Source organism: Euprymna scolopes, chromosome 10 (genome assembly GCF_053919585.1).
Source record: "Euprymna scolopes isolate OS-2025 chromosome 10, ASM5391958v1, whole genome shotgun sequence".
NCBI classification, from domain to species: Eukaryota; Metazoa; Mollusca; class Cephalopoda; order Sepiida; family Sepiolidae; genus Euprymna; species Euprymna scolopes.
In genome coordinates, this window is record NC_136491.1 from 68305082 (window position 1) to 68327577 (window position 22496).

General features: G+C 29.2%; 1 protein-coding gene across 1 annotated transcript; it reads right to left on the reverse strand.

Moving 5' to 3' along the window:
• Positions 1-3545: 3545 nt before the first annotated feature.
• On the reverse strand, positions 3546-22332 carry LOC145286053 (peroxiredoxin-4-like). Its single transcript, XM_080134699.1, has 6 exons — positions 22138-22332; positions 14880-14997; positions 8698-8814; positions 8112-8234; positions 4922-5087; positions 3546-3939 (listed from the first exon to the last, which is right to left on the reverse strand). Exons 1-6 carry the CDS (start codon positions 22298-22300, stop codon positions 3880-3882), a joined length of 747 nt encoding a protein of 248 aa, XP_079990825.1. The 5' UTR covers positions 22301-22332; the 3' UTR covers positions 3546-3879.
• Positions 22333-22496: the final 164 nt, after the last annotated feature.

Sequence of the window (22496 nt, forward strand, 5' to 3'; positions counted from 1 at the left end):
GGATATTAAGAATTTTTGATTATGGCTCTATCTATGATATTTAGCACTTTAGATTATGGCTCTATCCAGGATATTAAGCACTTTGGATTATGGTTCTATCTAGGATATTGAGTACTTCTATAAAGTAATGAGACCCCCAGAGCACTACTAAAACCAATTTTCTAATCCCTCCTCTAGAAGAGAAATTATTTATGTGATCAATGAAAATTTAAAAAAAAGGCCTGTACAGCGCTACTAAAATCATTAAATATAATTAAGGACACCTTCAGAGTACTTTTAAACTCCTTTCTTTGTTGTTAAAACAAAGATAAATTCACACAAAATATTTTTTTTACTTCATTTTAACATGAAAAGTTTGCTAAAAATGATGTCATGATGTTAAAATTTGAGACAGTGACATCTTGACAAGCAAATTCAGTGATTTAATATGATATACTGTCACAGAACAAATTAAGGGATATTTAAAAATTCACATAAATTAATTAAGTAGTTTTGTATTTTTTTAAAGAAAAAAAACAATTTTACAATTTTCAGCAATTAATAATTTTAGGTAGCCATTGATGATCTCTTATTTTTAGAGAGGGTGTTAAGGAGGAGGTAACCAGTGATGAATGTTGCCTTTCAAAAAATGTTTATTTTAAACCTTTTACGTTATTTTATCAAATGATTATTTTGTAGGTTTCATAGATTTTAAACCTTTTATGGTATGTTAATAAATTATTTTATATCATATTGTATGTTGTTTTTCCAACATTCTAAATAAAAAAAGTAAATATTTGTCAGTTTATTGAATGTGCTGAAATAATATTGAGAAAGACATTGTTAGCGGAGGGGAGGTCTAGTAGATCTATATTTAAAAAAAAAAACAAACATGAAAATTCTAGCCCCCAAAAATAGCACAGTTCATAAATATCAGTAGTCAAATCAAGCTATCCGTTCTTTAATTTTAACACATTCTAAAAACTACCATGATGACTCTTCCATTATAAAATTTGTTGTTTTTTTTTTCCTCGCTCTGATTTTGATATAAAAAGTTTACTTTTCTGTTTAAAAATTATTAAAATGAACGTCTTAATATACTCAGTCATGAATATGCGAGCAAATTCATAAAAGGGTTAATTAATTTTCATATTCCTTTGAAAAACGAGCTTTTATTGATTAATTATTTTTGTTTGTTTCATTTACCTATCATGTTTAATTCTTTTTATGCATGGTTTCCACATTGTGCATAATTGTGTAGAATTTAGAATGAAAATGTTCTAGTACACAAACATGTCATTTTTTTTTAACTTTAGGAATCATATTTAGTCTATAATAAATACAAAATTTGCATGAATGAAAATATATTTAAGCATATTTTACCACCGGGCAGTTAGTTTTAAAAACTAGTTGATCAATTTACATAATTTTTAGAATTTGACATCTTTGTTTAGTGATGGGTATGTACACCATAAAGATTTGTCTGTATTTTATTTTTAATTAAATCGAGTTCTAAGAAACAGTATTTTTGCTGTTATTATAAAAACCAGAAAAGTAATAATATCTACAAATTAAAATCTTTAGAACTACGTAATATTGCTGTAAATTACAGGAAAAAATTGTTTAAATTTTAATTAAAATTAATCAGCTTAATATTGTAATTTTAAATATTTAAGCTGAATTCAAGGCAAAATTAGAGTAAAAATATTTATGCCCCAAGTGAGGTTCTGTGTTGGAAAGTGCTAGAGAAAAAGAAAAATATGTATGACAAAAGAGAAGAGAAAATACGTTTATCAGGTAAACAAAATTATATGAAATAGGGTTGGTGAAAAAACAATGGATAGGAAGTTGTTCACCAAGGAAAACAAAAGGAAGCTGAAGTGGTGAAAGTGTGGCAATGATTGCGACAAAGAAAGCCAATATATTTTAGAGTTGGTTTCAGGAGAGTCAAAGAATCTTGCGACAGTTCATGACACTTTGTGGATAGTATTGGGTTTGCGATAGTTACAGTTGAGAACTGTTGCGAGTTGACAGCCAAAGGTAGATCATGGCTCTGAGGAGATGGAGAAAGTAATTTATCAACCAATTGACAAACAAAAGCTTGATTGTAGATGTAGATTTAGTATGTAGAGGGTCTATGGTGTCACATACATGCAACCAGAGTTCAACTGATATTTGCAGAATGTGTGTCAGAGTTTGTGTTTTGTTTTTTATACTTGTGAACCGATATGCACTCTCTCAACAACTGCTAATGTGAGAGACAGCCAGAACAAGAAAAGACAAACAAGACCATGGCACACAATGTTAGAGTCAATGATGTTTTGCACTCAGATCAAACTCTTTACTTGTTTCATATTAATTGAGCCACAGGATCAATTAGGAAATGGCGAAACCACTATCAATAATTTCCCACACTTTTTATCTGTGCCTAAACCTAAACGTAAATTCCATAAACAAAGCTTCTTTTTTAGAACTGCACGCCTTTGGAACTCTCTTCCGTTTGCCTGCTTTCCAGCTGACTACAATCTAATTGTCTTCAAGTCCAACGTAAACAAGTTCTTGATGAACCGTTACCCTAAGTAATCCAATTTACAAAATTTTCACTACTTATGTTTACTACAATATAATCCCATTGACTAAATATATACCCATTAACCCTTATCCTTGAGTGGCCTCCGAGCCTTGATAAGTAGTGATTCCTATGTAAAAAAAAAAAAAAATGCTATTAATTATATAAACCAGAATTGGGGCAGCTGCTGTTTTAGTTAGGTTTTATTTTACCATTCTTCTACCTTTTTACAATTAAATGTGGCTGAGGCTGGTGAATTTAGAAAAATTGTATGCTATTAAATTTGGTCTCAGTGATATGGGCGTCTTATTTAGATTAAACAATATTGCAGTTCAAAATAACACAGCAAGAAAATTATTAAATATACTTACGTATCAGACAAAAGTAAGTGTGTACATAAAATTACAGAAAATTATCAAGTAGAATTTTTAAAAATAAAATTAATTTCTCTTCAAAGTCCATGATTTCCAATCCCAAACCCTGCATGGCGTTTTCATATTAGAAGGGAGATAAGCCTTCTATGATGTGCTGGCTTTGCTTTAACATTTACTCAGAAATATGAGTGAAACATTAATTTTACTTATTACTAAAATTAAACTTGATAACTTTCCATAATATTTTTGGTGTACACAAATACGTTTACCTGATACACAAGTATATCAAATAATTTTTCTGTTATTTTATTGTTAATTGCTATAATTCACTTCTAAATGACAACTGTGGCTTCCGAGTGTTAAGATAAAAGCTATTCCTCTAATCAAAATTAAAATATCAATCAGAACTACAATACTTTTTCTATTTTCAAAAACAGACCAATATTTACCATGTATTATTGATGAAACAGATTTAATTGTGTATCTTTTATTTAAAAGCTATTAATCAAATATATCAAAGGATTAGCTCTATTTTAAATACAATAAAATTCTAAGTTAGTAAATTTCTTTTCTGAAGTAAGAAAAAAAAAAAAAAAAAAAAAAAAAAGACGCCAACAACCATCAGATGTTATTTATCTTTATTATGAAAATTTTAAATGCAATGATGAACATTTGAATGTTTCAGTACAACAGCAATGGAAGAAAATGAATTGAAAGACAAATTTTTGTTGTTTAAAAACAGACAGGAGGAAAATAGACAAAATCCTAAATAACCTAATTTTTTTTAGCAGATTTGAAACTATTCTTTTGTAACATTATTTGGAAATAATAAATTTAAAAAATAAGATGTACCTCACTCCGAAATAAAATTCACAATTTGTTGACATTCAAGAACAAAGGAATGCATTAAAGATTTAGATGATTAAAGATTTAGATGATTTTGTAAAAATAAAAATTTCAATCTTTTTTGTTGGCCTTTTCAAAATATTTCAACTTGTCATTTGGATCAGGTATAATCTGTAAAAGATGAAAAAAAAAAAAAAAGAAGATTTTTATCCAATCAAAATCAATGAAATCTTTTGAAATAAATTTACAAAACTTAAAAAAATAAATGAGAAACTGAAATATATGACTAAATGAAAGATTTATATATTTCTATGTAATGGATTCACTCCTAAAATAATTAACAGATCATTATGAATTTTGGTTTTGTTGTTTTATGGTATATCAACCCTTGTAGGGTTATTTAATGTCAAATCCAATAATTTTGGAAGAAGTTTTTATGCTTCACGTTCTTTATATTTGTTCTGTTTGGTTGTTTTCTAGAGGAAAATGGTGTTTTTTTGTTTTTTTTAAGTTTGAAAAGAGAAAGGAAAAACAAAACACCAGCGCTTGGTGTATTTTAGGTCAGGCAGCCAGTATCTTCAGACAGCCTGATCTAGTAGCACCAGCATGAATTTTGGAATGCAATTGCTGGATATGAGCAATATTTAGATTTATACAAAGAGGATAAAAAAAATTAAAATAAAAGATAGAACTCTTTCATGTAAGTTCAGATACCTCCAATTTTTGTGAAATTTAAACAATAGATATTAGATATCAATAAATATTTCCCAAATTTCAGTTTCTTTGGAGTATTTTAAGGAGTCATAGGGAAGCTCTTATGTGAAAATTGGCATATATCAGATTGGCACTGAATTTTATTTTATAATCAAAAGCACCAATTAAGATTCCATGAATTTCAATTCACTCTCAAGAACCCTTAAATGTAAGCCTTAAATTTTAAACATTTCCTAGAGTCAAAATCATGTAATGGATCTTGATTAAAATTGATAGAAGAAAGTTTATTATCAAATGCTAATCGTAATCTTTATAAGGAAAGTCGTGCAAAACTGTTTGGGAATTAATTTTACGCATCCCTCTTAGTTATAAAATTTATGTTTAATTCTGAAGATTTGAATTCCTGAGCAAAGTTAGCATAATTTTATTGTTTACTGACCGTATCAGCTCCTGGTTTCCAGCCAGCTGGACATACTTCTCCATGACTGTCTGTATATTGAAAAGCCTGCACAAGACGTAAAGTTTCATCAACTGAACGACCAACAGGTAAATCATTCATGGTGATCTGCCGCAGTATACCCTTGGCATCAATAATAAAAAGACCACTGTAAGATATAAAAAACAATTTACAAAACACTTTTCCATGACACACTATAATTTCAATTATAAAATTTGCTTATTACTAAATAATTGGTTTTTCTTCATTATAATAGTGAAATTAAAAAATGGAAATATAATTAATTTCAAGTAAAACCAATGGTATCTACTTAATTATCATGTCATAGAAATGAACATTAATTAATTATTAATGAAAATAGTGTTCAAAGACAATTAGCTAAACTAGAGTTTTGCTAATAAAAAAAACGGAGAGGTCGAATCTTAACAAGGCAGGCAATTTTCCGAAAACTTTAAAAATCTTAGAAAAACTCAACTTTTGCTAATTGTCTTCATAAACTTAATTTTTCACCTTATCATTTTTTGTAACTTTTTTATATGTTCATTACTGTAACATGACAATTAAATAGATATCATTGGTTTTACTTAAAATTCAATGTTTCGATTTTTTAATTTTGCTATTTTAACGAAGTGCAAATGATCTTATTTCTGAAATTCTAATAAACTGTACATGACACATTGAAAAAAAAACAAACTTTATTCCACTTTGACTTCACATCAAAATTTGTAAGCTGTGACATATCTTACGATATTCTAAAAATAATGTCTAACTGAAAATAAGTCTTTTTAAGAGACTTCTTTTTTTTTGCTATTTAATTTAAGGATGTGTTTTCTGGTGTGTAAATTAGATGGCCAAATAAAGCAATTAAGAAATATCAGTGAAAAAAAAAAAGTCAACCTAAATGCTCACAAAAACATTAAAACAAAATATTAGAAAGTGGTTGTATCAACGGTGTGAAAAAGAGCACGAGAAATATATAGATGGCAAAGAGATGGGTAACTTCTATTTAGCGTCACTTATTCAGGAGTCAGACATTTTCTGATTATGCAAATGCATTTTCTAGTTCACACAGTTCAGCGGTGGTCAACTGTTTTAAAATTCCACTCTGCAGCCTTTCAAATATAACTCAATCCCAAAACTAAAGTCTATTTACTATATACTTTAATATAGGAAAAATACCTTCAGCAAAGAAATGTTGATTCATTCAGCTTTAGTATAATAATGAACCATCAAACACAAAAGATGTTTCTGTAAGTTTTCATGTAATGGAGTAAATGTGCATCATTAAATAAACTAAATTTACAGACATTTCTTAAAAACCTTATATTACTTGTGAACGGGATAGAATCGATTGGAGACTCCTTATGCCGGCTTGTACAATTGATTTAATTTGGGGTAAATCATAAAAATAAATTTTCTATCAAATAACTAAAATAATTGGAAAAACATCTGACGAATAAAAAATTACTTCAGTATGTTACATAGACTAGCTAAAATTAAATGTTTGAAAAAAAATTATTTGTAAATATTTAAAAAATTTTATTTCCAATTTTAGAATCGATTATTTGGTTGATTTACAGCATATCAACCATAATGCTGAATCCAGTAATTTTGGAAACAGATTTTATGCATCAAATTCTTTATATCTTAAAATTTTTATTCATGATGTTTGATTTGATTGTTTTATCAAAGAAAAATGTTTTTATTTTTGACTTTGCAGAACAAAAAAAAAACCATCAATGTTTGGTGCATTTTTGATCAGGAAGTCAGTATCTTGAGAGTCTGATCTAATAGCACCAGATATTACCACTGCAGGCCAAAGTGGACCTGGAAGTAATCTATAATATAAATCTCACCTGTCTGTTTAAAATGTATGTATGTATGTTTGTATATCTGCCTAAAACTTTCGACAGATGCGACGGATTTTCACAAGATCGGTATAGTTTTGAATGCACGACCCTTCGGATGACAAATATCAAAAAATTGGCTAAAAACATAATTTCCTTCACCCTCAACTGAGCACTTTTCTACAGGGAGGGGTCGCTTTTTTCACCAATATTTTCGAAAGTCATCCCCTCTTTTCGATTGACTAGCCTTAATTTAAACATTCATCACTTCCGGTTTGGTGATGGGCGCAACAGCAAAGACGTCACTTTTTTTTCATGTTCTTTTCCTCCTTTGTGGTACGGTTTCAAGCCAGCCTGCCGGCCTACTACTACTTTTTTTTTTTTGCTCAACACAAACCTCCAAACACCCGGGCACCCAGGCTAGTGGTAACTAAAAAGCAACTCCACATTCCCCACAACCCCTAAACGGGGCCTCACTATTTAAAAGTTATACCCATGACCTAGGAATGATTAAATTTTCTTTCATCATTTTATAAAATAACTCAAGATTACATTTCCTGTATAATTAACTTTCATAAAATTTTTAAATTTGCATTAAACTTACAGTTTTCACCTCAATCCTTACCCAATTACAATTTCTCTATTAACACTGTTTATCCTCACATGTCCACTTTTATAATAGTTCCCAATCATGTCTAGCTTTTTAGAATTTTTAAAAAATATTTTAAAATAAACTAATCAAAATCTTAGAAATTGAGCAATTGCCATACTTTTTTTTTTCTTTTAAATGCAAAATCATTTAATTTTTTCACATATTAAGAAATGACAAAATATTTGGATAAAGAATATTTTTGTGTTTATTTATCAACAATTTACATTACATTTTAACAACAAAGTTAATTTTGAAAAAAGATAAATGAATGAGGAAAATTAGCTTTCGCCGGTTTCAAAAAAGAGGTATATTTCCAACAATTAGTGGACAACTTGCATTATGTTAAAAATGTTGTTTTTAAAGGTTTCCTTATAACACATCATTGAAGAGAATATTAAGATAGTTTTTTTTTCTGATTGTTAAAAAAAAAAAAAAAAAAGCATATGAAAAAATCAAAATCAATATTTTACAAGTGCTAATAATATCCTCAAGCTTATTTTAAAATCATTTAAATTAAGGCATGGTTTCAAAACCTTGGAAGTTCAATTTATTCTAAATTTTAATTTCAAATTGTCAGTACCAAATATTTGATAAATACACACTTTATATATAAGTGTTCTAAGAAAGCGTTAATTGCTTGAAAATAAAAGGATAATTAAAAATCGTTTCTTACCGTAAACTGTGACCAAGATTCTGCAAATAGACACCATATGCTTTGGAAATTTCATGTGTAATGTCTGATAAAAGTGGAATTTTCAAAGGACCCAACCCACCTTTGTTCCTTGGTGTATTCAACCTAAAAAAAATTTTTTTTACACAAAATGTTTATCCAATTCAAACAGATTTTGAAATCACATTTTTTAAATGAGAAAAGAGGCAAAATAGTTTTAAATTATTAAATTTAACGTAAGCTAATGCTGTTATTGAGAATTTTCATTATTTAAAAGATTAATCTTACTTTTACAGAGGGACATTTTGACATACATAGTTTACTTTCAACTTGAATGCAAAACCAATTCTATTTTAACATTCAACATTTGTTTACTTGTAATTTAATGAAAAGGGGAAAAAACACTTTCATAGACATGAATAAATTTTTTTTTGCATTTTTTGTAGAAGTAACTGTGAGCAATAGAACATGTAAAAACTGGGGAAGTGAAAAACATTTTTTTAATATGATGAAATTGCTAAAACTGATTCTTTCAGTTGGTTTAACCAGGATAGTGCTAGGTGACCTTGCTAGTGAAATGAAAACTTACCAAGCTAAATGAGTAAACTGAGAATCAACAGAACAAGCAACTACTTCAGTGTTTAAGGCTCGGAATTCTTCAACTCTGTCACTGAATGCAATAATTTCTGTTGGGCAGACAAACGTACTGAAAAGAAAAAATGTCTCATTTAAATTCTTTACTGTTATATAAGCAATTGATTTTAAGAAATTGCAAAATTATTTGTTTAAAAAGTTCTGTTAATATATACAATTAAAACAGGATCAGTCTTTCTCAATTTATATTCCATCATTTACACAATGAATTCATGTTGAAAATAAATTTTATTGACAAGGCAATATTTATATAAAAATTTGTAGATAATCTAAGCCTATGAAAAAATATTAATGATTGTTAAGTATTCCCTTGCTAAAAAATGGTGGGTACATCATTCAATTTGCCTAATTTTTCATTTTCAGTCAAAGTTCATTTATCTTGGCCTCTATTTTATCGTAAAGTAGCATCGAAAGGTAAAATATCATTCCTAACAAAATTTTGAAAAAATAAATTCCAGGAATTATCTGATCTTTTCTGCATGTTCGAATAAAAAAATCTTTTAGAAGCTTTTATTAGAAAAAAATTTCTTGGAAGCTTTAAATATTATGATTCTATGAATATACATGTCATTTTCTTTCATATTTGCAGGTAAAGAATACTATATGGATATTTGATTTGCTTAAAAATATAATCTTTAAATTTGAAATGAGATTTTGAATTTCTTCTATACTTCTGTATTAAATTTGAAATTATATGAAGAATTTTAGTAATTTAAAAAAGATTTTAATGAAATTAAAAAAAAAAAAAGAAGAAACAGCTTTTGTTTTTATTATTTTACAATGTGATAAATGATAAGCAAGAAAATCTATGGAGCTACACAATGCAAAGAAATTAAGAAAAATATTAAAACATAGAAAAATAAGGAGAACCAGAAAGGTAAAAGAAAAAATCCTTAGATTAACCAGCTTAGTTCAGAGTGGAAAATTAAATAAATTCTGGTATGTTTATGTTTTGTCAAGATCCATATGCCTATATTAAACTTTTGGATGTAATAAAAATAAAATTTTGGTTTGAGATACCTATTTAATAAGTAAAACTACTAACAGATGGTTTAGTTAATCTGAACCAATTTAATTAGTGATAATTTTGTTTAACTGTGCACTTGAAAACAATATTCAAGTGCTTAGTCTATTTTTTAAAAAATTTAAGTAAAATACAGTTATAATTATGATTACAAGTTAAAAATACCTTATGATTTTAAAAAAATACCTTATGATTTTAAAAAAAATACCTTATGATTTTAAAAAAATACCTTATGATTTTAAAAAAATACCTTATCATTTTCTACAAAAGAAAAAAAACATTTTTGACTTGTGGACTTCCATACTTGGGAATGGACACAAAATGTGGAACAATTATATTTGAGACACCTCAGAATGAGCGATGATCAGAAAGACATTTTGTTTTGATACAGTTTTCTGTTAATTCTAGTTAAATTATAAACAAAAATTGTGCCCAATTGCTTATGTAAATTTTTTTGTTTTATAAAAAAAAAAAAACGTTTTTATTTACAAAACGTTTTGTAAACTTTGGAGAATTTATTAAAAAAAAACAAACATTTTTTTAAAGCTACAAACTTTAAACAAAATGTATCAACAGATGAATCAAATTCAAAAAGTGGATGTTGTGCAGAGATGATTTGAAAACAGTATTTTCTGGGTGTCTTTCATGACACAAATTCTTCAAATGGAAATTTGAGTAGCAATACACACAGCCGATAAAATGCTTTGGATAATTACGGATTTCAAGAGGGTTCTGCTAAAATCGTCATATTTTAAAAACCAAAGCAGCTTAAGTCCTCAAAATACCACCATTTTGTTAAAAAAGGAATATACTTTCCAATCATAATATAATTATATATTTTAAGAGTTTTAAGCAAATAAAGTGCTAAAAATGTTATTAAATAAATCAATCTTTTTACTACATTTATCCGTTAAAAATAAAAATGTAACTGGCTTTATCTTGTGGTACCGAACAATTTAAAATCATGATATCTGGAAAAAATCATTCTATTTTTAAAAAGTATCTAAAAACGATCTGTAGCTACCATCGCTGATATTAATTACTTTACTGTAAACAAACTTTTTTTTTGTTTTGTTTTTTATTCCAGAACAAATTAAAAATTTAAAAAAAATGAAAATATGAATATAATGTTCTTATGTATTTAGTTGGAGCTCATATCATCAAAACATAATTAGCTTAACTAGAGCTATTCAGTTATCAGAATATATAATTTTAAAGCAATCCGGCGTTATTTTTGGTCAAATTTTAAAAGTATACTTGAAAAAAAAATTAAAAAAAAAAAAAAAAAATGTAACTTGCATGCACTTGTATCCATTACTTTAGTTTTTGACGATGAATTAAACAGTTTTTTGTTTGAAAAAAAAAAAAAAAAAATAAATAAATAAAAAATAAATGAAAATGTGAAATATGATTTTTTTTGCTTCATGTGTAAACTCCCAATACATTTTTTTTTTGTCTTTTATACAATTTTTTTCATCGGATTATAATCGAATGGACTACTCAATGTATGTATATATATATATATATATATATATATATATATATATATAAAAATACAAAATCAATATTTAAATATTTGTAGGAGGTACTCAGTTTCTAGTTAAGTTCCTATTTACTTGCCTCCCCATGAGGTCAGTTAATGTGAGGAAAATCCAGCTTCCCAAAAAAGGTCAATCTGAATAGAAACAAACAAACAAAAATTGTCTCGGTCATGAAGGATTTCTCCTTCACTGACAGAAAAGGCGAAGTGTAGCATCAGAATACTACACTGTGATCTTGGCCCGAAGTCCAGGTAGAGAAAAAAAAAAAAAAACGTCTTAAACTGGAAAGTTTAATGAAATAATGTGTCACTCGGACAAGAAATGTAATTGGAAATAAAAACCAAATTTATCAAAAATTTGTGAACGATTTCTTAGCTTTAGCAAAAAATGTTTTTTGATATTTAAATAAGTGGGCAAAAATACTTAAGTTTTCCAAACGTCACGGTTTTCTGTTAGTGATGTCACTTGTTTTAACTGAAATTTATTTTTGTCTATTTTTCGTAATTCTTGTTAAGTTTCACACCCTTTAAGAATTACAACAAATAAACAAAAATAAATTTCATATTTAAAAGTAATTCGATGTCCAAAATCTAAAGCATAACATTTTCAAAAGCCAATAATTATGACACACTAATCGTAAATATGAGGGTCAAACACCTTAACCCCCCCCCAAAAAAAACCCTCCTTTAATCCTACTTCTAACCCTAGGTATGAGTGGCAAGCTCCTCACCAAACAAAGTTCTTTGGTAAGCTACATATAAGTGTCTAAAAAAATCCTTCCTTAAAGAAAAGTGCACCATTTATCACCCATAAAAAAATAAATTAGTCAACTGTTCTAAAACGCTAGAATGGTCTTGAAATGGTAAATTATTTTACATTAAATTTATGTAAAACTAACCACCACTCTAAATTCTAAAATTGTTTTTGTTTCTATCAAGTCTTCAGGGTGTTCACACATAATTTTCCTTAGCTCTACCATTATCCCAAAGTCAGAGTGGCAACCTCCCCATCCTCTCATAATTGCACAAAGACCCTCTTAAAACCACACACGTCTTTAGAAAAAAGAAAGCGCATAGGATTTATCTCCGATAGAAAAAAAATGGTTAACTGCCCTAAAACGCTAGAATGGTTCAAAATGGGGAATCATTTTACATTAAATTCTAAAATAATACTTGTTTATCTTTCATTAAAGTTTTTTAAGGTATTCACATGTAATTGCCTACAAAGGTAAAATCGCATATTTTGGAGAGGTGGTCAGATGGGATGGGGAGTTAACGGAAGGTATTAATCTACAATAATACCAAAGAAATATTGCAATATATTCATTTTTAAACAATCCTAGATTTCGATTTTAGTTATTTGTACATATAATGCATTACAATTCAGCTTTGAGTTCTTTAACTTCTTTTCTTTTAATGAATACATGACATTTTTAAGGAATTGCAGCATATTTATGTGCATTAACTGTAGATTATTTGGAAACCATTAATTTTTGGAGATTTTCAGTAGCATATTCTAATTCTTAGCACAAAAATACACTTATAGGGAAAATTTCATTGCTTAATCTTGTATTTTAACAAAGATATGACATTTTTACTGAAAAAGTAGTGTAAAAAATGTGACAAAACGCATATGATCTTAAAGAGGGAAAAATATTCAAACGTGTGAGGCACAAAAATAGTCATAACTTCCTTAATTTTAATTGGACTTAAAAAATTTAAAAACATTCTTTCTTAGCTCATCAAGCTCTTTCTATAGATACCAATATTGAAATATTTTAAGCTATTTCAATTTTTTCATGTGTATTGCTAAGATCTAAAACCAAGCATTCTGTCAATGAAGGAGAAATCTTTCTAGACTATGGTAAATTTTTTTGTTTGTTCCAATCCAGAATGCCCCTTTTTAGGGGGCTGGATCTTTTCTACATTAAAAATCATATGTCTATTCTTGTGGGGGAGGAAAGTAAATAGTTTGTTTTTTATTTTATAATAAATTTTGAAAATAAAATATTTCAAAAATTTTTATTATGCTTGCAAACAAATATTTAATACACTACTCCCACCTCTGTTTTAAATATAAAAATCTGCAAAGGTAAGTTATAAATGTGCATATTGTTTTGTTTATGATTAAACTGAAAGTAAAAGTTTAAATTGTTGTCAAGACAAAATGTGTCCTTTTAACCACAGCTTCTTCTAAGGTGACTCAAAGTAAAATTGATCCCAAAGTTTTTTTGTTTTAAATATGTTGTGCGATGACTGTTTACTGTAAAGAAAAAAAAGCTTTTTTTTTTAAATATTTTCCAGCATATGTATTTTTTAACACTTAAATTTTTTTTTTTTTTATATTTTTTGTGAATTTTTACATTTACTAATTTTAATCCTCCCAAAATTATTAAATGTTCTTAAAATTTTCATTTTTTTTTTTTATTTTAGTGTATAATTCCAAAATCAGATTATGTATTTAAAATAGAAAAGAAAAATAAAGGAAGATTTAATTTTAAACCAAAGGAGAGTGTATCTTATTTTGTTTTGTCATTGAGGTGAAAAAAAATTGCAAGGAGAGAGAAAGAAAGAGTGAATCTGTAAAGAAAAAGAGGGCAAGCAGACGTTTAAAAGAGAAAGAGAGGGTACACTGGTTAGCACGCATGCATGAAGATATGCACATGTGAAAAAGAAAATGTAAAGAGAGTGAATCTATCTAGAGAGGAAGAGGAGGAATACATTAAGCAGCACACATATGTACAGATATGTGCCATAAAGAAGAAGAAATGGGAGTGAGAACTGCTAGAAAGAGGCAGTGGACAGACCAAGAAGTTGAAGACAACAGGCTGAGGGAGAAAACAGTGAAAGCTCTGCTGTATCTCCAAGTGAGACGAGCAAAGGATACAAAAGAAGAAATGAAGAAGAGAATAAAAAGAAAAAAAAAACTTTTTGGTCAATGACAATAATGTTGAAAGAATGAACAGTTAAAACCCCACATATAAAAAGGAAAGGAACTGAGTTTACACCCTCTTTATTTCTCCTTCTGTCTTACACATATATACCAACAAACTTATTTTTGCTTTGCTTCTTCTTGGGCCATTGATACATCTTCTCTCAGCATATTTACTGATAAATTTTACCAGAAATTGTTTTGCTCAGTTGGATTTTTTTTTTTTTTCTTTTTACTCTTAGTTTGTAAATAAAGTTTATTTGGAAATTTTGAAGTTTGCTTTTCCATTTTCCTTTTTACTGTGCTTTCATCTGTCTACTTCACAATTCATGGGTCTAGAAGAATTTTCATCTTTCTTTTGTGTTTATCTTATATATTGAACACCAAGTCACTTTTTATTTCACTCATAACATTATATTAGTTATTTTACTGATAATTAGCCTAATAAGCTTTGAAATAAAATTGAAATTTAACCATAAATAATTGTCATTGTTATAGTTTTTAACTGAAAAAAATTTTTTAATTAAAAACTAAAGTCATAAAATGCAGCAGCTCATGATTAAGTATGAACGTGAAGAGAGAAGAAAGAGGATAAGGTGAGGGAGACAGTTTCCAACTTACAAATCAAGAGGATAAAAGAAGAATACAAGATATTTTCCTTTAAAAGTTTGCAAACTAATTTCTTCAAATTTCCCATTAATAACGGCTGTACCATTCCAGTTTGGAGCAGGCTTGGAGACTGAAAAATATAATATGGAAAATAATCATTTAGAAAAATAAGATTTTGGTCTATAGTTCATTTTCAAGTTTCGAAATTAGAATGAAAACCTTTAAAAATGCATAAAAATTTGCTACTCTTTTTAAAATTAAAAAAAAAAAAAAAAAACACACACAAAAACAATGTAAATATTATGGATTTCTATAAATCTCCTAACATTCAGTTTTTTTTTTCTCTGATGGAATCTATAAAAATTATGTATTTAAGCTTTACCTATAAGATCCCATCTGATGTACATATTGAATGCAACATAAAATGTTGGTAACTGAAATGTGCTTTTACAACCATCATTGTAAAGAAATTTTGAAAATTAATGGAACATTTCATAAATTAATCTGTGTTTATCTTATGCAAACAATAAAATGCTGTCAACTTGCACGTTTGACGTTCCAATAATTCTTTATGAAATTTGTATTTTTCACTTAATTTATATGATCCTAAAGCTGTACATATGCTACAATTGTAATTTGATGTTTTCTCCCAATGTTAAAACTAGTGCTAGAAGTTTCAGGAAATGTGGCTACTAATATGCTTAAAACAACATAACTTCAAAAACAGCCACTTCATCACACCATTTTGCTGATTTGTATCCATTTATGTCTGGTGTAAGAAAACACCAAAGTCCTTCTCTAGAACCTGGAAGTTTCTATAAAGAAAAATATTTGCAACCATTGGGAGCCAGAGAAATCCAATCCATAGTATCGTAAAATGTGCCTTAGTGAAAATGGTGGTTCAGGTCCCACTGATTATTGCAGCTCTGTCTAGTCCTCAACACAGTAGAAACAAATGCCTTAATATCTGTCATAGTAACCCTATTTGACAGGACTCAGTGATAAATATGAATTCAAGTTTTGATGCCACACTAAAATTTTGATTTTATTTTAATCTGATTATTATTGATTAGTGCCTATTTTATCAGATTATAACAACAAACTGACTTCTGAATTAATAACGCAAAATATGACTAATTTTCTAATTTCCAAGTTATAATTTTATGGCTAATTGAGCTACCTAAATAAATTGGCATGTATAAAGGTTGCGTCCATGAAAGAAGTTGAGAAAAGATGTTTGGGCATTAAAAATGGTTTTATCTTGTTTTTATTCAATATTATTAATAAATATTATAAAATGAGGAATCATTTTAAATTAAAATTACAGTTTTATTTTTAGATAATCATGATATCAGGTCAAATTCGGTGGCCATTTTGTTTCGGCTTCTTATATAATGTTGGCACTAATCAACCGGACTTTAGATGCATAATACTAACTGAATTTGTAATGGAAATGATTTGTCAGTTAGTAATAGATAATAAAAACAAAACTATTTTAAATGACTATGGCCGTGACCTTTATAAATTGCCAATAAATTTTATACCATTGTTTATGTTTTGCAGAGATCTGTATGACGACACTTAATGTTTTTAGAGAATAAAACTTTGATTTGGAATATCTGATACTATAGAAACTTACTAAATTGAATACCGCAACAACTTAAATTATCTATTTTTAAAAATTTGTTTTTTGTTAATGTCTAAACTCTACAAAAGAAACAAATTACATTGAAAAGATAAAATCAAATCTGTAAATACAATCATGTGAATTGCACAGCTGTTAGTAGTTATCTCCACCTCTTTGGATAGATTGCAAGACAAGGTTTGTTTAAATGTCATTCAATGGTTAAAGTCATTTTAAAAATTTATGTGAAGTGACGAGACTAATTGGACAGATACATTTTGATCAGAGCTGCTGTTGCAATGGGTATTAGTGTAGCTAACTAATGCTTTAAAAGTTCCATTCACCAACGTCAGAAATATAGCCCTCTGAATAACTGATGTGAAACAAAAGTTGGGTTGATGGCAAACAATTAGAAGTATGAAACAGAATTCTGGCAATCGTGGCTCAACAAGCCATTTTTGATATACACCAATTACTCAGTCAGACATTGCCAAGGTTGCAGCAAGAAGGTGGGCTCTCTCTACCATACTAGAAAACTAGTCACACCTAACAGTATCATATCTTTACAGAATCACCATTCACCCATACATGGAGTATTGTTGCCACATATGGTGCATCTACCAGTAGTTTTTCACTCTTAGACGGGGTCCAAAAAAACAGTCTCCAACCTAATAGGTCCCGCACTATCAACCAAACTCCAACCTCTGTCCCATCACTGAAATGTTACATTTCTGTGCTTGTTTTACAAGTATTTTCATGGAATGTGCTCCGACGAACTCTTAGCACTTGTGTCCCCCTCAGCATAAATACTTCCAATTAATCTAACAATCAGCAAAAACACTGTAAAGATCCATAGATGCCAAAAGGTTTTCTACTTTAATAGTTTCTCTTTGAACTGCTAGACTTTTGAAATTCTTTCCCAGTTCTCAGGCTGTACTGACATGCACAAGTGTAATTTGAATAGACATCTCGCTGTTCAACTCCCTACATAGTATTCCTGTAGATTTAGTTCCAAATAGTAGCCCCTTATGTACAAATGACACTGTGCATTGTTGAATTAAAAAAAAAGTGCCTAGTAGTAAAATGCCTTAGCCAATTTCATAAGTAAGAATGGTTTGTAAGTAAAAATGAAATACGAAGATATTTTGGTTAAACATATAAGCAGCCTAAACTAGACTTCAAGAAAAGGATCAAATAACCAATAGGACATGAATGCAGGTCATTAAAAAATCGGTTATTAACCAGAAGAATCCTCAAATCTGAATAATGGTCAGTAATATGTAAGAATGTTTAACTCTCATTCACACGGCCTCTATTTTCAATTCTATGGTGTCGTTGGCCTCATTTGACATGAGCAATGAAGTAGACACCACCTCTAACCAATTCAGCATTGTTCAATATTGCCCCCTCCCTCTCACGCCACACACAACTAGCGGTTTTACACGTGGCAATTTCGAGTGAAGAAAAAAAAACAGACACGAATAACAGACGTAAAGCAAAAAAAAAAAAAAAAATTGTCTGACCAAAATCAATTCCGTCAATTAAAGATTGACTATTTACTTCGCAAATAAAACGAAAAATCTTTAAATACGACTAAAACGAGGGAGAATGACAGACTTGACATTTTTGTCGGCTGCTTTAGTTTTCTTTAATATTAAACACTCATTACGATTTGATTCCATTAACCAAAAGAGCACTCAAATTTAATGAAAGTGATTATTTTAATTTAATCGTTGAAATAAATTTTTAAAGCAGAACAATTTTTATTTTTTAATGGGAAATAGATAAAACAAGAACAAATGATAAATGAAATTAATTGAGGAACGATCTTCTGTTTTGTTAGGTGAACTGAACGAAAAACATGTTTATAACATTTTATTTAGGTAAGAAGATTCGCACACAGTTAAAGAACTGTTGGTTTCTACAGAATTTGAACCAAATCAAACCGACTTTTGTTCTTTTGTTATCCAAAGTTATCAAATTGAATCTTTAACCTCTAGAAGAAAGTCATTTAGAACTTTATTTTAAACAAATCTAAATTTTAGTTTAGGATTTTTAAAAAGTTAAAATAAAACTTATTTAAGAAAACTAAAAAATATTCTTGGCTATATATCGCCTTAAATCTGGGCTGCAACAGACAGCTCAACAAGAATTTATTAACATTGAACTTGAAAACGACCACATTGTAGTAAGCTGAGAAGCTGCCCAATGGTCTTGCGTTCGTTTCACAGACGTGTTGCTTCCTCTACACAAGCACAATTCGGTGATGTTTAAAAAAAAAAAAATCTCGAATACCAGCCATATTTGATATTTCTTTTGCCGTAATCTTACTTGAGGTCCAATCTATGCCCCCCCCCCTCGGCCTGACTTTCACGAAAAACACTCATCTTACTAAAACCGCTATCAATACCCCCCACACACTCTGTGTCTAAACCTAAACGTAGATTCCATGAACAAAGTTTCTTTCTTCATTACGCGGGCACGCCTGTGGAACTTTCTTCCGTTTCCCTGCTTTCCAACTGACTACAATATGGTTGTCTTCAAGACCAACATGAACAAATTCTTGATGAGCCATCCCCTTAAGTAATACAATTTATTAAATTTCCACTACTAACGATTACTTTGACATGTTCCCTTTGACCACTGTACACTCATTAACTCTTATCCTCGAGTGGCCTCCAGGCCTTGGTAAGTGATGTCTCCTGTAAAAAAAAGTCTTCATCACCAAATAATCATAATGCGTTGCGTGCGATCCTAGATTAACATAAAACACAAAGTGGTTAAATGATTGATGTGCTTCTACAAAATTTGAACCAAACCAAGTTTCGCCGGTATTTAAAAGGCTCTCCTATCTCCACTCACTTCCTATCCTAAGAATATTATTTTAGCAACGTCCTTACGTTATAACGTAAGAAAAAAATTTGGAACAGGTAACATTTTACTTACTTATCGACCACCAAGATCGTTTAATGAGTGAAGATACAAAATAGTTAACAAAGCCCTGTTAAGAATGGGTTTCTAAATAACGTTTTCTAGAAACGTATCATTAACAATGATGGTAATCGTGAAGAAAGAGAGAGCCTGTTTCCTCCGTTTGACTATAGGTGGCGTTAATGTCTGTCCACCCAGTTACGGAAGCACAAAATGTATATAATGGCACCGTTGAAATAAAAATAAATGTTTAATTTTAAACATGTTTTTTTTTTTTGTTTGTTTGTTTTTTGCAAACATATTTAAGTTTGTTTTTGTTTTTTTTTTCAAACATATTTACGTTTGTTTGGTCGACCTAGACGAGAGGATCCAAAATGGCCGACCAGGACTGAGATATGACACGTGCCGTTGTTTCCTTAATAAATTATTTCAGTTAGGAAGAAATATCTCATGTATTAATAAATGTTAAATAATAATGAAACCTTACCAAAACAAAACGAAGTAAAAAAAAAAAAAAATATTTGACAATTCATCGGCTCTAGCTGAAATAATTTATTAAGGAAACAACGGCTCGAGCTTATACTAATAAATAGCAACTTACACACAAATAAATGTTAAATAATGAAACCTTACCAAAACAAAACGAAGTAAAAAAAAAAAAATATCTGACAATTCATCGGCTCTAACTGAAATAATTTATTAAGGAAACAACGTGTCATATCTCAGTCCTGGTCGGCCATTTTGGATCCTCTCGTCTAGGTCGACCAATTACGAAAAACGATAAGGTATCGTTTGTCGTAATTTTTGGATAATTAACAAATAAATGTTATCAAAGGCAAGATAAGTTACTTTTCTACCTAACTGGATATGTTTTTAGTGTTTTTATTTAATGTAACATGTTTATTCAGCTCGAAAAACAGTGTTTACCGATGTATTGGAAAATTAAAAATGGCGCCCGCCCGACTCTCTTTGACACAGTAAGTTTGGGAAAAGGAGTTAAAAATAAAAAAAAACTAGACAAAATACTGTTAGAAACTCGCTCACTACATGTTATTGTGAGATATATTCGGTGGATTTTTAACAGCATTTTGTCTAGTTTTTTTTAATTTTTAACTCCGTTTCTCAAACCTACCGTGTCAGAGAGAGTCGGGCGCCATTTTTAACTTTCCAATACATCGGTAAACACTGTTTTTCGAGCTGAATAAATATGTTATATTAAATAAAAACACTAAAAACATATCCAGTTAGGTATAAAAGTAACCTATCTTGCCTTTGATAACATATTTGTTTTTTGACAACTTTTTCGAATTTATGTGCATAGTAATACAAACACAACTTGACATTGACCAAAGCGCCATATGACTGGCACTTATTTGTAGTAATAATAATAGTTTTGGGAGAAAAATAGAAACATCTGGAATAAGTATCATTATTATACCATTTTTTTAAATTTCGTCCATCTAGGATGTAACAAATATGATTATAGAGTTTAATTTGAGTGTACGAAATGGGAGTTTCTTTTGAATTTCAAAGATCCACTAAAATCTTTAAAGATTCCGCTGTATTTTAACATTTTAAGATCTTGCAATATTTCAAAGATATCAATTCATATACTTTTAAACTATTGGCAATGAATCTCCATGTTTTCCACACACATAACAGGATATCTCTGGTGCATTTGGTGCTGGTGCTCTGTTAAGATAGAGCTGACATTGATTTTTTTTAATGTCATTTTAAGCAAAAAAAAAAAATATATTACGTACTTAATTGTCATGTCGAAAATAGTAATATATCCAAAAATTACGAAAATTTATTCAGTAGAACTGATATCGTGTTTTTAATTATAAAAATGTAGTGCTGCTACTGCTGGGGCGGGCTGGACTGCTGCAATAGCGCGGATCAGTAAGTGCACTGCCAGTGCACTTACTGATCCGCGCTATTTTTTAAATCGTATTTCCAAGTTTAATTAAAGTTTTATGACATTTTTTTTTGGTATTATTATACAAACACCGTGACAGCGTTAGGGTTAGGATTAGGGTTAGGGTTAGGGTTAGGGTTAGGGTTTAGGGTTAGGGTTTAGGGTTAGGGTTAGGGTTAGGTTTAGGGTTAGGGTTAGGGTTAGGGTTGGGGTTAGGGTTAGTGTTAGGGTTAGGGTTAATTCGCTGTCACGGTGTTTGTATAGTTTTACCTTTTTTTTAAATTCAATTGTAAGGTTAAAGTATAGAATAGGTACAAAACACCCTCCCCATGTTGAATGAAGAATGACTTTTAAATAATAACGTTATTGAAATAATCACGGATCAATAAGTCACTGCGCTAGTACCAAATAACTTTCTATTCAATGAATTTTCATAATTTTTAGATATTATTTTCGATATGACAATCAATTTAAAGTACGTAATATTGTTTTTGCTTAAAGCGACATATTTAAAACAAATCGATCTGTCGACTATATCTTAAGAGCCCCCCCCCCGGGGTTTTTTTTTGGGGGGGGGGTATTTTCCAAAGAAAAATTATAACTAATTATTTTTTCATGTTTAACAGAAATTATATCAACCAAATTATGGGAAGAAGGACACATTTTCTGTCGAGTTTGAATTTTACATTAGAAAGAAAGAAAAAAGCCGGTCTTTTGACGAAACAAAAACAACCGAAGTTTACTTTTTATTTAGAGTGGTAAAAGCAATCATAAAATTTTAGATAAATAACGCATACTTATAGCTTTACTCCATTGGATGGTATGTCCAGAGGTTCTTCTGTCTTCTTGTGGATAAACTTGCCCACCAGCAAACGAATAGCATTGTTCGTTAGCAATGCAAAGTGTGCAACACAATAAAACGAGAAGACACGAAAAAGGACGTAATCGAAGAAGCGCCATTTTGCTTTTTGAGACACGTTGTCTTTAAAATTAAAGTAAAGGCATTTTTTTTAGTTGCGTATACAAAACTTTATAAAATCAATACTAAAAAAGAAATAATTGTCTTTGATTTATTTAAAAAATAAATTTTTGTAAATATTATGAATACTAAAATGTTTTAAACCACTTTTCTTGTTTATTGACATTAAAATTATGT

What these genes read in the sequence shown, in the direction of transcription:
- LOC145286053 (XM_080134699.1), bottom strand. Translation starts at nt 22,300, where the DNA reads ATGGCGCTTCTTCGATTACGTCCTTTTTCGTGTCTTCTCGTTTTATTG. An exon ending in CCAATGGAGTAAAGCTATAA is followed by an intron (nt 14,998 to 22,137) that starts GTATGCGTTATT and finishes TATATTTTTCAG; the next exon opens with TCTCCAAGCCTGCTCCAAAC. An exon ending in TTCTTTTATCCTCTTGATTT is followed by an intron (nt 8,815 to 14,879) that starts GTAAGTTGGAAA and finishes TTTTCTTTTCAG; the next exon opens with TACGTTTGTCTGCCCAACAG.